At 36.3% G+C, this 16,114-nt stretch overlaps 1 protein-coding gene across 2 annotated transcripts in view; it reads right to left on the bottom strand.

Annotated features, from left to right (window-relative positions):
- LOC124166963 overlaps positions 1-16,114 on the bottom strand; it is a 610,523-nt gene that overhangs the window by 94,694 nt on the left and 499,715 nt on the right. For both annotated transcript variants that reach the window (XM_046544703.1, XM_046544704.1), the window contains exon 8: positions 8,447-8,727. In XM_046544703.1, coding sequence (XP_046400659.1) covers positions 8,447-8,727 — 281 coding nt within the window. The remainder of the gene's footprint in view (positions 1-8,446; positions 8,728-16,114) is intronic.

The following is a 16,114-nucleotide window of genomic DNA, read 5'->3' as shown; positions in this document are numbered from 1 at the left end:
TATAAATAAAATTATCCTAAAGTTCAAGTCAAACTAAGCGACATTTTCCATAAATTTCGACTAACATACAAACAAACAATGACAATACGAAGAAATATGAAGGAGAATTTTAATGGAGATACCAACACTGCAAATTATAACATTTTTTCGGTACTTTTTATCCAATGATGGAGAAATGACACCAATGTCCAACCTTATATCTATGAAACAAAAAAAAATATTTTTGCTCCCTTGACTTTGCCAGTCACGTGCCAAAACAATAGAAATACGAAACAAAAAAATCAACATTATAACGGCGAGTTACATGGGAGCGGCCGTAATATGAATTTTTGTATGGAGCCTCCAAAAAATCTATTTTTATGGAAACAAATGAATTTAGTACATTCTATTTTTATATGTAAACTTTATAAATATAAAAATGCTCTTCCTTGTAGAGCATACACTTGGCTTTTATTCACAACTGACTCCTGCCATTGTTGGTGGGTTTCTCAATAAATATCCATCATTTGTTGGCATTTAACTTCTCTGTTGGAATTTTTCTTGACTAAAGGCCATTATTTGTTTTCATTGGTATTTCCATGCACATAGTTTTAAGTCTCTATGCATTTTTCAAATTTCGACGAATTAGTCATCTCCCTATGGTCAAGGACGTTTACTGAAATTATAAAATGAGTGCCGTACCACTGGGGATCGGATCTCCTCTGGGAGCTAAGCTGACGACAGCGTGAGAAAAAATATAGTTTCCATAGCGACGAAATTAAGAGAAAACAAATGACTGCCGTTTGGGGGACGTATTCCGAACAAGATGAAAAAAATCTGAAATTCAATTAAACTCATGCAATGCATGCTATCTCTCCAAAGACAACTTCTGCCGATGTATAAAAGATTGCTTTATCGTGCTTTGCGGCTCTGCTTACTTTGGAATGCCTCGAAGAAAAAATGTGAAAAAATTGTGATTTAATGGAGAAAAAATCGGTTGGTTTCGGCAACTGACCAAGATGATTAATTTCCCTCCGTATGGAAAATTGAGGCTGTAAATAATCCTCTTTCATCACAGGATATTTTTTGAATTTCCATAATAAATATCGGCGAATGACGAATATCAGGAATATTCTCAATACATGATTAGCCACCTCAATTGGTTAAACAGTTGCATTTGTGGCAAAGTTTTAACACCATTTCGCTGCCAAATACTCAAGCCGTATATAATATTTGATGAAGGTATTTTGTACTGTAATGGTTAAATACACTTGTTCAATTCGGTGCGCGCTTATTTTTCACACTCAGCTTAAATTCCCGTCAACAGAAATAGTTGGGTAAATATCTCTGCCTTCAAGTATATTGATATGGAGAAAATAAGTTCAACTGGTTACTAATTGCTTACCTGGATGGCATCGAGGTAAAAACCATTAATTCATCTAATTGTTTAAAATTAGACATGTAATTGGTAAAAATATAAATGCTGTTTTCGTCGTTATTTAAAGCCTACGGATTAAAACAATAATCAGCAGAGGATATTTATTGGTTTGAGAAAAAAATAACGTAACTTAAATCGGGTAGGCAAGATTTTTCTGCTATCACAATTTTATATCAAGAATAAAAAGGGGCAGAACGAGGAACCCTTGAATACAGGGTTAAAATAAAAGGATGGTACCTACGGTTTCAATAACTCATAGAAAGATGTTAGGGATAGAGTGGCAGTTATTTTTTATAGGCAGCCCGATCCTTACTTGAGTGACTAGAGAGAGCCTCTTCAAAGGTGTCCGTTGGATGTCTGTCGGATAGGACGTTAAGCCGTTGTCCCCTTGGCACTTTTCGTTAGGAGTAAGTTAACGTCTTCGTCGAGTTTCTTTCCTTCGAGCGAATAAAGGCCCTCATATTGAAATACATATATTACACAAAGAGGTTGTTTGTGATGACAAATTCGAAAGTAAAAAAATATATAGACTGTGATTGGACACTCCAAACTTGTGAAAAATTGAAAAATGTTATCCCCGCTATTTTCTGAACACACCTCTCACTACAAATTTTCAGGGTTCAAATGGAGGAACCACTTAAGTTGTAAGTGGAACTATTTTATTTTAACCCATGTTCAAATCCACACCAATTAACTCATCCAATTGTTTAAAATTAGATATGTAATTGGTACATCGAGGTTATAATTTCAATATTCATTATGTATCATCTTGCCTTCCCAAGAAGTACGGTCACTTTTACAAATAAAAATAAATAATAACTTAATCATTTTAGTGATATTCGATACAAAAATATGTTCCATTAAATATCAGTATAATTATCTGAAAAATTCAGGTTAGATTAATATCAGTTAGTATATATCAATTAAAAAAACAAACTTTAAATTTCAATATGGGTTTAAAAGTTTTACCGGTCATAAATATAGCTTTACCACATGTCCACGAAAATTATTCTCTATTATGATTTTCATAAAAAAATATAAAGACAGTGATCGGACTCTCCAAACTAGCGAGAAATTGAAAAATGTAGTCCCCGCTATTTTATGAACGCGCCTCGCACTACAAAAACAATCAGGCTTCAAATTGAGGATCCCCTTAAGCTGTAATCGAAACTATTTTCATTGAACCCATGTTAAAATCCACACCATTCCATGATGACGTTTCGTCGTAAAAATATAATTAACAGAAGATATTTGCCGATTGGAAAAAATATTCACAAAATATCGATTCGGGTAGTCAAGATTTTTTCTGGTAGTACAATTTGTACCGAAACGAGAGCAGCGCCCTTATATCTGATACCTACATAAGGGGTTTCTCCGCTTCGTCAAACCCCTTTCACTACACGGCAGCTGCTACCACTCTATGAATCTCGCACCCTTTAAAGCCACCAAGCTGAATCACACCCGTTCACACTCATGATCCTGTCCCGCGATTAAGGCGGCAGACAGTTCCGTGGCTGGAAAGGTTGTTGCCCGCCTCGCGCCGGTAGGGAGGGTCCGAGGTAATGTCCTGTTGCGGCTGACCACTCGACGGTTCAATTGGCAGAGGGAGACTGCGACTGGGCAGACATCAGGTGGCACATAGCACGGACCAGAAATATACACGCGGCTATTGTGAACAGAGGCGGAAGGCAAATGTGCGCTTGTAACCCTAGTCGCAACAGATTGTCACGTTCATGTTCTCTTAAGCGTCTGTCTAGCAGCTGTCTCTATATTTTGGTTCATGGTTCAATGGACGGGTTGCACTAACTAGATTCCTTGTTATCAATACACAGATGAATTTACACATAATATATATTCTGTATAAACTCCCTTAAATGACCCTTAATAACATGACAATCTCAATTTCATCATCATAATTAGTAGAAATATATGAAAATCGCACTTTCAATAACAGTTCATCGCATTTTGTAGCGTCTATTTTTTATTTTCATTATATGGTAGATGACGATAATATGTAGTGAAACACAGTTATATGACAAAACCACTTGTAGTTTGCGGCCACGTAGAGTCCCAGCCAACCAGCAGCTGGCCAGTCGCTCACATGCTTTAAGCGATGAGTGTCGGTGGAGCATTTAAACTGCGCTCGGCACAATATGCACGAATTTTGCCGTCGAAAAGGCAAATTTGCGTAAAAATATCATAAAAGTCCAGTCATCGCATCTATGTCGCATTTATGTGTGCACATCGCATCTATATTGTATTTATCGGATTTGCGATTGTCACGCATCTCTAATAATTAGTCAATAATCCTAAGATTGGTTTGACGCAGCTCTCCATTCCTCTCTCTCATCTGCTAGCCTTCCCATAGCGACGTATTCCTTCCCTTTTACATCCTTTATAACCTATCTAATATAACTCATTCGAGGCCGTCCCTTGCACTTCTTACCTCTCACCTGTCTTTCTGGAATTCTACGCCTTCATATCAGAGCATTATGCCTCATAATGTGGCCAACTAAGTTGTCCCGTCTTCTCTTTAAGGTTTGTAGAAGACTTCTCTTTTCTACCACTCTTCTTAGCTCTTCCGCATTACTTATCCGGTTGATCATACAAGTACAGTTTTCAAATTCCCTTAAGTTTGTCGTAACTCATAATGTTAAATTAACCTCTATGACGCAACTTTTATTACCTAAACGATACAATATATCAATAACACGGATTTATTTCCATAGCAATGAAATATATGTTGTGCAGGGATTTGGTGATTCCATTACCCTCGACAGCACGACTGATAACCTTAACAATATACCTTGATAACACGACCCTCAACGAAAAGGGACGTCGATAACACGACTGTATCCCTTTGTGACACTTCTTATCGAGGTTCTACTTTAGTGGTACTTAGCAGGGGCGAAGCAGGAATTAAGGCAGGGGGAGGTTTAGGTGCAACTAATACCGAGGTGTGTGGGGGTTTGGAATAACTACCAGGATAAGTGGCAGGTGCGAGATTAATAAATTGCGGAATTTTAAGATAAATGGTTCAAAATGGTGAGTTTTACAGCTTTATGAGGGATTTTTTAAATTAATAATTACACTATTTATTAGCGATATCAACCCAATTAAGTAAAATGGATTAATGATAAAAATTTCTTTGAGCTCTGGGGGGGGGGGGGGGGTTAATCCCCAAACCTTCCTTCGCTGCGCCACTGGTACTTAGCACAAATAGGTGTTACGAAATATTCATACGGACAATTAGAGGAGGTAAAGTTTAGAAAATATTTATTTTCTTGAAAGTTAGTACTTGAGTTTATTTATTTATATTTGTTATTCCGAAAACAGCACTACTAAGCCCTTACGTAGGGAGCTAAAACAAATAACAATAAACTATCACAAACATCCATGGCTTGGAGAGGAGAAAGCTGCTCAGGCGGGACTCGAACCCGTGAACTTCGGTTTGGCAGTCAAGGATTGTAGCCAACCAACTTCGAGGCCATCAAATTTTCACTGTCTGAGTTTTAATTTTTGCGGGTAATTTTGCGAAATGAAGTCAAAATAAATTATGCAGATAGCGAAACTATGTTTATATTGTGAATAACATAGATTGTAGGACCTAATATTCTGCAGTCAATTGCGGCAATTTCTTGGCAATTAATTTTAAAAACCTCGCAAGGAGAGAACGGAACAAAGAGAATCCTCGTGAGTGAGTGATCCGAATTACAAAATATTGACGAACTCGCGCGGATGTGAGATTTACTGGTGGTAACTATAAGCAGTGTTGACCTATACTCTTCTTAGTATACTTCTGGTTATTATATTTCTTGTGGCATCGGATCGGCATATACGTGTTCAGGTCAAATACCTTGCATCGTTGCTGCTCCCATATTTCGGTGTATGGTGTAAGTAGAAATTTACATTTCTGCGAAGCCTATCAATGAAATAGGATAGTAAGGTTACGGGAATCATGTAACTAATGGTTTACGTAGATGTGAACAGAGCTTGCGATGCATCGTATAGGCGATTCAATTAACTGCAGAACCTCTTACATGAAAGGCAAGGTACAAAGTAGATAGAAGCGGTAGAGATAGGAGACGAACTCGCGCCGGTCAAATATATACCCGCGTCGATCTTGTTAACAGCTGAGGAGGGCGCTTGTAGCTTTAGTTGCGACAGATTGATGCACTCATGTTCTGCTCAACTTCAAGTCCCGTAGCTTTCTCTACAAATTTGCGCTTGATACAAGGGATAGGTGCACTAAATTGACAGAGTACTGAGTACTACTTGTCATGAATGCATCATGCGATTGACAAGTACGGAAGATACCAAAAAAATACAGCGTTGTTTCAACTCCCAGAATAGTCGTTTCTAATTTTCAAGCCTAAATTCTCGTTAAATACTAAATTGATGGATGACTCTACTATCAACTTGTATGATATTAAGGAGAAACGTAAAAGCGTCATTGTTTTCATAAATCAAAATCTATTCATTTTTTGTGAAAATTCATACTTGACCCCACGTATAAAATAGGGTGAGAAACTTAAGAGGATTGTGATATCAAATGGTTAGATGATAAAGAACATTTTTTTTCTTGTTATTTTTTCACATTAATAGCCCGGCCAAATTAGCCCAAACAATAGGGGTAACCCTTACATAAATTCACAACAAGCTAAAAATTTGCAGAAATCTTGGGGATACCACCCGTATAAAATCCAGTCAAGTGTCCCGTACGTGCGAAAAAAATTTATTCAACGTCAAAGGTGACAAAAGTGTTCTTTTATAATTGTTTTCGCCAAAGGTTTATTTTTACGATAAAAATTGCTCAGACATAAATTGTAGCTAAGATCTACGAAATCGGCACTATATTTTTTTCCCCTAAAATTTACCATTTCTGAGAAAATTCCATTCGGAAGTGAGCTGTATTCTCCGTAATAGCAGGACCACATTGTTGCGCTCTCTGAACATCATTGGTCGCGTTACACCCGTATTGGTTACTAACTATGTATACAAAAAATAATCATAGTATTGTTGTAATAAAAAAACAGACATCGATAACCTCAGCAAAATTTAGTTTTATTTAATACATCAAAATTTATGGTAACCTAGGTTGTGGCAATACCTTAGAAACAAAACATAAATAAATGTGTTCAAAGTTTAGAGGTATGTCAAATTTTTTTGTATATTACATTCTGTTCTTATATATATGTTTTTATATACATATTTCTTTAAATTATATTGTATTATATAAAAAAACTAATTGTTCCTTCTTTATGTATAAATATTGTGTATCGTTTTATTCTCTGTATTTTATATTGTTTCACACTTTTTCTAACATAGCCCTGAAGATGATTTAAGAAAATAAATCGAAACGTTGGCTGCTAACTTTTGTTTAAATGACCTATACTCCAGGAAATACCATATTATATTTCATGATATGCACACGTTTCCTAGCCACCCATGTGGTATTGTACGAGGCGCGTTTTATTAGCGTGGTTTCCCCGCAGGCTTACTCCACGGCCTATTTTATTGGTAAATCAGGTCTTATTTAGCTTCTTCTTCTTCTTCCTTCAAATTTTCAGCTTGTTTGGAATTCATGCAATGGTCAATGTCTTTTTTGACCGGGCTGTAAGGACACTGTTGAGAAAGGACATTTGTCCTTGTCGGCAACAGGCAGAGATAGCTAATTAACTCGCGGGTCTTCAGTAAAAAAGGTCCTCTTAGAATTGTCCAGGCGGCTAAAGGAAAATATACAAATGAAGATCTACACGTGCCATATGAAAATGTGTGGCAAACATCAAAGGGTTTCACATGGCGTAATATTACCGTATAAAATCGTATCCGGCTCGAATTTGTGGAAGTTCTTTATATCCATGATAAAAAGAAGGACCTTGAAAATGACACTTACGTGTTGAAACCATGGTCGGTTACTGAGTTGTAACATTAAAAGTGTGGAAATTACCATTGTGTTCTTCTTTTTATCATGGCGTAATATTACGGTCATAGTATGCAAAGTAGAGGTGAGAATTTCGGTTCATTTTTTGAATTCAGTTCATGGGATTTGATTTGTGGCAATGAATCGGTTTTTTAAATTGTTCACAATTAACCGAATGAACCTTGGGAACTTCGAATCCATTTGAATATCGAATACATATGAATATCGAATCCATCTGAATCTCGAATCTTAAACCCATGAGAATCTGTCAGCTTACTTCATTTCAAATATTTTGGCAGATAGCAATTCACAGTGATTATTATTTTCCATTTAAAAGGCATCTGTAATAAATTTGTATCAGATTATAAAGATTCTTCAATTTGTATGAATATAATGCTACGCAAAACTAGTTGTCCACGTAAAATTAATTGTGAAATGCTATTACTCTTAATGTAAATAACTCTAAAACGAAGTTCAATCCGTCAGATTACAGACATTTTTAACTGCTCCATTGCATGACTATTTCTCAAAGACTTTCATATTGACTAAAAATTTTAATTGTGAGTGAAAATTTCATTTTAATTCCATCTAAAAAATTCCGGTGCCTCAAGAATTTTCATTTCACTGGTATAGGCAGTAGAATACAGAAGAATACTTTCTACGAAATCAGTGTATATTTAGTTCCGTCATACTAAAATACATACGACATATACCTACTAGTCAAATCAATAGTAATTATAGTGAAGAATTCATTTTTATAGCCAAGGTGTATTGTCATTAGCCAGAATCTAATGATGATTCACCGCCTTTCATGGGCAGCAGCATCAACGTAGTGACGCCGAATTCAAATCGTTTTTATTGAACGACTTGGATTTAGAGGATTTGAATCTTCCACGTAAATCGCTCATTTTGAATGATTTGGATTAGGCGGATTTGAATCTTCCACATAAATCGTTCATTTTGAACGATTCGAGTGGAAAACGTGGATTCAATTCATTCGGTTCATGCCGTTGAATCGTTCATTTTGAACAATTCATTCATGAAAGGCACAGCTTTAAAGCAAAGTATAAATACCGACTAGTGGTGGGGTCTTTAATATCACTCACCGTCTTGTCCCGCAGGTCGTTCACTTTGCAGTGCAGGAAGACGGTGTTTCCGAGCTGCGTGGTGATGTTGGTGGCGTTGGCGAAGTCCTCGAAGAAGGGCAGAGGCTCGGGCGTGGTGCTCTCCTCCACCGCCTCCTCCTCCTCGTCCTCCAGACGTCCCATTCCGCTGCGCACCCTCGCCACCGGACCGCCCTCGTCCTCGTATGCCTCCGTGAACGGCGACGTGAAGTCGTGCCAGTAGTTCTTTGGGAAAGCGTCGAACGGGTCGCTCGTCTTCAGCGCTGCAAAAGAGAAGCGAAAAATATGAAAAATAGCGCATCGAAAATCATATCAGAAAACGCGAGTACTGCATGTATGTGGCCCAATCCGATCACATAGAAGGCTGGTTTCTGTTTCCATTTCGGTCGCATTTTAATCGGTTTTCAAAAATGTCCGTGGCGCGGTGATGAGTGCAATGCAATCCACTTTTTTCCAATATTTTACAGTATAATGTTTGTAATCACAAAGAACTGTATTCGATAGTTATGAATTTGATAGATCACATTATCATGTATTTACATTTCGGTTGAAACCCCTAATTATACCCAGTGATGTCATGGCAAAATTAGCAGTGACGGAACGAACTTTCCTCAACTTTTTTTAGAAAAATTTTTTAAGTGAAATATTATTCTTTACTTATGTTTCTATGAAAAATTATTATATGATTTATATTTTATTACCAAATTTTTTCTTTGGTTTCGAATGTACATTGAAATTTTGAGGCATTGATAAAAGTGTTATTTAACTATTGTGTCGTTTGTCAACCAGTACCAGAACGGCGCGGCGTTCCGGCACCATGACACCTTCATTATTCCTTATTTCCCCTTGAAACTCGGATCAATTTGTCCGTCAGCGACTCGAATGGGGAATCTGTAAACCAATTTAAATGTGCTGTGGTTGACAGCAAATGTAGAGGCCGACTTGAGGATCCTTTTTTGTAATATTCGTGAGTACTGCAATGAGGCCACTAATAACTTATTGGGCCGAGTGTCTGTTACCTATCGCGCCTCTAAATGGGTTGAAAATGATCGCTACTCGCGAAGCCGAAGTTTAGAGCGACCAGTACTCTACGGAAAAATATAATTATGGCAATTTATACCCAGGATAAAATTAATCATGTCTTTTCATAGTAAATTTTATCGCGTCGCTGTAAGCGGCTGTGTTCTGGTTGGCCGAAGTGCGGTGCCAGCGATGGTTTCAGTGACGGAAAAAGGGACGTGCCGAGTGATGGAAAAAGGGATGGGAATCCCAACCCTCGAGTCAACGTTGAAAATGATCGTAACGGTCATTTTTTTGTCATCATTGAACATGTCCTTCCAATACGATCGATTTTTTTTCAGGCTCAGACATAATGCGTCTGTTCTATATCCTGTATCACCTGCTCCATATATCTCATCTTAGACATCTTGTCGTTCTTCCATTCTACACGTCCTTAAACGATGGTTTTCATCAGGCCTCATGATGTGGCAGAGTAAGCTGTCCCGTCTCCTTCCCAAGGTTTTTAAGAGACTTATCTCAGACTTAGATGGAAACTCAATCCCTCGATCCATCGTGGCTATTTGACTACAAGCATATTGCACATTACTATCTTGTCCGTCTAAAGTGATTAAAATCCTTACGGGAGAAGTTTAAGTTGTAGAATATCTGTCTCTAGTTCGGAAAATTCGGTTAAAATATGATAGCTAGAAACGGTAACTTTTTCCGCCATCCTTGGAGCGATAGCTAGAGCTGTCCCTCAAAAAGGTTGTAACTAATGATCGTGATTCAGGTCATAGAGATGGGAAGATGCTATGGAGGGGAATGGGGTGAGTAAGAGGAAGAAAGGGATGCTTTCGCTTTCCTTACTTTCTTTTTCTTTCTTCCTTTCGAATCAAGCTTCATGAAAGTTTTCTTTTACGATCGCAGGGAACACCAACCGCCGAAGTGTGGCCTTAACTTACAAGGTCATGAGGCTAGTGTATGCGTCCCCTATCTTGTTACCCCGTCTAAGGATTGGGAAAAACGTGGGGGGGAGTGCAAGGCCAAAAAAATGGAGGCTATGGAAGGATTTCGCACCTCAGACTTTCCTGCTTCATAAGCCCGGTTGTTTCCCGTGGCGCTCTTATCGCGAAACAGCAGTTCAAACGAAACGGAGTGAAGACCTTTATTCTTCGGCCTACTTAGCTGAGCATAGGGCAAGGAAACAGGATAGTTAGGGCAAGACTGGGTTACTCGAAAGTAAGTCTTCATATGTTCATTATAACATTTTCCCAACCTTATCCCGGGAAAGGGCGCGTGGGGTGTTTCTGACACCCATACTTTGACCCATTATACGTGCATCGTGGTATCTACAGTGCTGTTCGTTCTTATACCTTCAAGTCTCATACATTTTGAAAAAAATAATATCAGTAACCCAAAAAAAATTTTATTCTGCTTCGGGATCTAAACGAGTTAAAGTGTCCTGGGGTGTCACCTACACCCCACGTGTCCTTCTACTTACCTCTTCCCAGCCATAGAACTTCCCTTGAGCTTTTTCCTTTCATGAGAGCTAATTATTTTTTTCTCTGTTCGCACGAAGAACATTATATTCAGCATATTTAATAAGACATTTCTCGCATTGAAATCCAAAGCTTTAAAGTTGTAAAGTATGTAGCCGAACATCAAACAATGTAAGTAAAAACTTCAGTTGAATAAATTTATCCCATTATCAATTTTATGGTAAAAGTGTAAAAGTAAATATTTTGTATTAATCTAATTTGGTGGACCCATTTAATAAAAAACACAACATTACGGTATCATTCCAAGTAAAGAGAGGAAAAAAAATCTTTTCGATGACAGCCCACGCGCCTTCTAACGTTTCATTTCGTCGCACACCCTCTCCCGGGTTACATGCGATCTACCGAATCCAAATCTTCAGAAATTGAACCAATTATTCGATAACTTTAACTACCCCTCTAGGGATTTTTACTGGCTTTAGAGGACAAGATTAATATAAAAATTAACTTTAACGTTTAGTGCAACAATGCCAAAGATAAGCTAAGAATGAAACCAATGAAAATGCCATAACAACTTAAAAATTACAATTTAAATTAAATGCATACACTTTATACAAATTTGGTCGTTATTTTCAGTTTGAGAAAGTCAAAATTTATTACTTAAATGATAATGAGGGTGCATTTCACTCTACGGGAAATAAAAGTGCTTGAAAAAATGTAAATTCTCTTATGTACTACATCTGTTTGCAGCCTCACTGTATATTCTAACACAAAAGATTGTTTACAATAACACTCTCCCATTTTAACTATTCCCTTATAAAAACCGAATAATTTTATAACTATCCTTCCACTATTAGACAACAGAACACAATTTGAAAAAATGTAAATCTCATAGTTTAGAATGAGTCAGGAATGTTTTCAGCATGTAAAATCGAAAAGAATTGTATCTAATAGTTTTCATTAAACAATCTACCGATAAGAAATAAATATACTTACTTCAAATTTGAACTTAACACATTGTAGACGGGTCTCTAGTTACATCGTATTTCCCACAGCCTGTAATTATATGTCACCTGTAATGATATATCGGAACTACTTTGTCCAAGCACTAACTGCATTGGTAGACAATGAATTACACTCGATTGCCTTTGGGTTTTCGTAAGTTATTTATTAATTAAATTAATTTTGACTGCAAAAAAATACTTCCGGGGAAACATATCCGGCTACAGGGGTAAGTTCGAAAAAAACATTCGGTCTTTAATATGTTAACATTGTTTTTCTCATTTTATACCCGAATGAGATCAGGCAAATATAGAAACTCTAAGAGCTGAAGATTCCAAGGGATAAGAAAATATTTGGGTCAGGGACAAGCGATAGAAGACAAAGACTCGCATTTTCCGTTCCTTCCATCCAACTGAGTCCTTCACCTGTAAGAATCCATCGCATGAGCGTCTACGGTATATTTAAAGGTGATGTTCAGGTACACGGCTACGGAAAATTTCAATAACCCATGATTCATGCTTTAACATACCAAAGGACGAATACTTAAACATTTGTATGAGTATTTATATAATCCAGTATCAGTAATGACCGAAGAAGGCCAATAGTGTTACATAAGAGTGTAATTATGCATCTATAGGCTGCCATGTATACTACTTGAAGTAATTTTACATGCATGTTTGGTAAACATTAGTACAGTTTTACATTTTTAACATTGTATTTTGACTTCAATTCCATTTTTTTAAAATTAAGTATTTCCAAATTTTTGTGCAATTCTTTCTTTATTATAAAGGTTTATAAAGGCTTTTGAGTATGATAATGGGTTTACTCTCCTCGTTTAAAAATTTTTTCTAAACTTAAGAAAACATTAAAATAATAATTGAAAATAAACGTGCGTAATACAGCTGGATTGGTGTTAATCTGATAATATATGAATAATTGGGTAAAAGCAAAACATTAAAATATGTATGCAGCACAGGAAAAATCAAATTTTAAAATTTGGGATTATTTATTGCTTCATGAGTCATACAACCCAAGAGCGAGGTGGGTGTCTCGAAAGGGTGTCTAATTCCACGTCACCTTTTATTTTTATTTCATGCATAATTGTATTATGAGAAATTACAATACTTACTAAAATTATTAAAATTTATTCTTAAAACTGGGATGAAGCAGTTGTATAAAAACATTTACCATTGGTTCAAAATCCGCAATTTATCAATGGAGGAGTAGTTTTTTTTGCGAAGTAAAGCCATGTCCCAGAGGATTGTATTGAATTATATGAAAGGTTTGTTAAGATTAGAGAATTCATATTATTCTCAAATTTGTTTGCTGGTAGAGTAAAAAACGATAATTAAATACATGCACCTCACTTTACGACTTTCGTACTTATATTCAAGGAGAGATACAGAAATTCTAAATGTGTTAGTAAACTCATACTGACGCTGAAATTCACTCTGCCAGGTATATTGAAGATTGAGTATTTTTATTATGCTCTAGGTAAAACCTATCAGAGCAAAAAATAGAAAATACAGGAAATGTTCTACTCTTAATAAAAGGCATTTTGACAAAAATAGGCATTATGGAGATTATTGCAAGGCTAACAAATGGTAGATATTTATACAAAAAATGTAAAATATTCAATACTAATAACACAAAAATATAAGTTTTAACTTACACAGTAATGAACACATGCATACATATACACATTTATGTAGAGAGTTTTGATAACATCACAACTTTAAGATGATAACTGTAATGAGCTGAGGAGACTGAATTAAGCCCCAGACTTCAAACAGGAGTGCAGCCTTCTTTTAAGCGACTGAAGTGATTGTGACGTCTTTATATTTGGTGGAAGAGAGTTCCAGAATCTAGACGCAGTTGGATGAAAAGATTTATTATATTTGGTTGGGCATACAGATTGAAAAAAAATTAATTGACGTATATGTATGTAGGTCCATCTGTAGATAAAACAAAACGGGAAACCACTTTATTTCAGAATTTCAGATGTGGTGAAATAATGCAACTTGCAATTTATAATTCAGGGAAATGAAATAAAAAGATATTCAAATTCCGAATCAAAGGCTGAGAACCAGCTTTCAATGCCTTTTAATCCTATGCCGAGGTCGAAAAAAAAGGTCTCCCGCAGGAAAGCGAAAATTCCTCCGTCCCGGAAAAAGGATTTGAGAATCCATCCGGATTCGCGGAATCTCTAATTTCGGATCCATTTCGACCTTGTGCTTTACTCTTTCTCTGTCACCTCTCGCTTCCTTCGTTAGTCACCCTCGCTGATCCTTCCGTGGGATCACCACGAACAACCTTTTCTTTTCCCCCAAACCCTTACGACATCGCCGCCTTTCAACCAACCCCCATTCCTTCCCAGGGTCTCCTGGTTACTCTACCACAAGGTGGATGAGGAAAAAAAGATGATAAAAAAAGATAAGACGAGACCCACGGAGCCGTTACGGCATCCGGATCCTTTCCTGCGAGGCTTAAAAAGGACGATCCGCAATCCTCATCCTGTAATTCTCACCCCATTGTATTCGAGTCCTCTTCATCTTAACCCTCCTCGACCTTCTCATTTACGCTTCTGAGGCCTTAGTCTTCTTGACTGAGTGCTCGAAAAATGCACGGCGAATCGAGAGGAGTTAAAAGCTATACGTACAACAATTGAATGAGGACAAAAGGCTACAAATAAATATCAAAGGATTGTTTCCTTTTCGCGACTGTTGGAGTCTTCATGTCAAAAGCGTCCTTTCAATTCGGTGACTCTATATAAGAGGAGAAAGTTTTTCTTCAAACTCCTTCATTTATTTATTAAAAATCAAGTACTCAAAGCGTGAGTTGAAATTATTTAGGAAAAATCAAATTATATCCCAGTTTTGAAACTTTTTTAAGCCTAAAACAGCATTAAAATATATATCGGGAGTTAAAGTTCAAAAAACTGCCAGACTTTTGCTACTCTGATAGTATATGAATAACTCATAATCTTAGATGAAGCAGTTCAGTAAAGTAATTTCACAATAGCAAAAAACCCAAAAGCCTTTAACATGTATGGGGACTGAAAGGAAAAATCTCGTATTATTTCTAATGCACTTCGGAGTTAAAAAGTAATCAAGATAATGACAGTAGCTATATAATTAATGCCACAGCTTTGCTGACAAATTCGGTTTTTGTGTTCTAGTGAAATTATTTATCTGAACTACTCCTTCCAATTTTAATGAATTTATCATATATTATGAGAGTAACAGCTGTTCGCGTGTTGTTTTTTACGTTTTCTCTAAATAAATAATTTAATGTTATTTTAGGATTTCACAATTTTCAACTCTATTGCGCGAGCGAGAAATGTTTAGCGAGTCAAGAAGAGTGTAAGGTACGTAATAAATTGAATGAGGACAAAAGTCTACAAATAAACATATCAGGATTGTATCCTTTACGTGACTGCTGGGATCGTGTCTTCTTGTTAAAAGTCTCTTGACGGTTTGGTGACTCTATACAAAAGGAGACACACACACTATTCGTCTATTGCATTAAAAATAAATATCTAGCAATGTGATTTAAAATTGATTCATGTTGGACAGCACGGAATACTCACGTTTCTTTGAATATACTTAAGGAAAAAAATGCTTGCAGTAGCTCATGGGAAAACGCCGCAATATTGCTTTAGTGCTTCGGTTTTTGTGTTGTCATGAGGAAAATCTCATGTTATTTTGTATATTCTTCGAAATGAAAATACTAATGATAAAGACGATTGCTAACGAACAAACGCCATAATATTTGTAAGCATATTGTTTTTTTCCCGCTCTTATAAAACTAGTTCTCTGAACTTCTTTATTCATGTGTTGTGTCTTTCATTATACCCCGCAGTTTTATTCATTTTACCTGTCAATAAATATTTTAATGCTGTTTTAGGTTTAGAAAATTTTCGAAACGGGGATAAAACCTATACTTAAACGTTAAAATGGACTTCCTTTTCTTATTTTCATCACTTTGCCTCGTTAAATCCACTTTTAGGAAAAATTGGTAAATTTATGTTGAATTATAACTTTCTTGTGTCACTGTTAATTTAATATAAACCCTAACAAGATTCAAAATATGATTTAGAAATATTCATTCATGAGAATATATATTCAAAAACATTATACTATGCATCAAGCTA

Source organism: Ischnura elegans, chromosome 10, assembly GCF_921293095.1.
Source record: "Ischnura elegans chromosome 10, ioIscEleg1.1, whole genome shotgun sequence".
Classification (NCBI taxonomy): Eukaryota; Metazoa; Arthropoda; class Insecta; order Odonata; family Coenagrionidae; genus Ischnura; species Ischnura elegans.
Note: the sequence above shows the minus strand (reverse complement) of the source record. Positions and strands in the feature narration are given on the sequence as shown.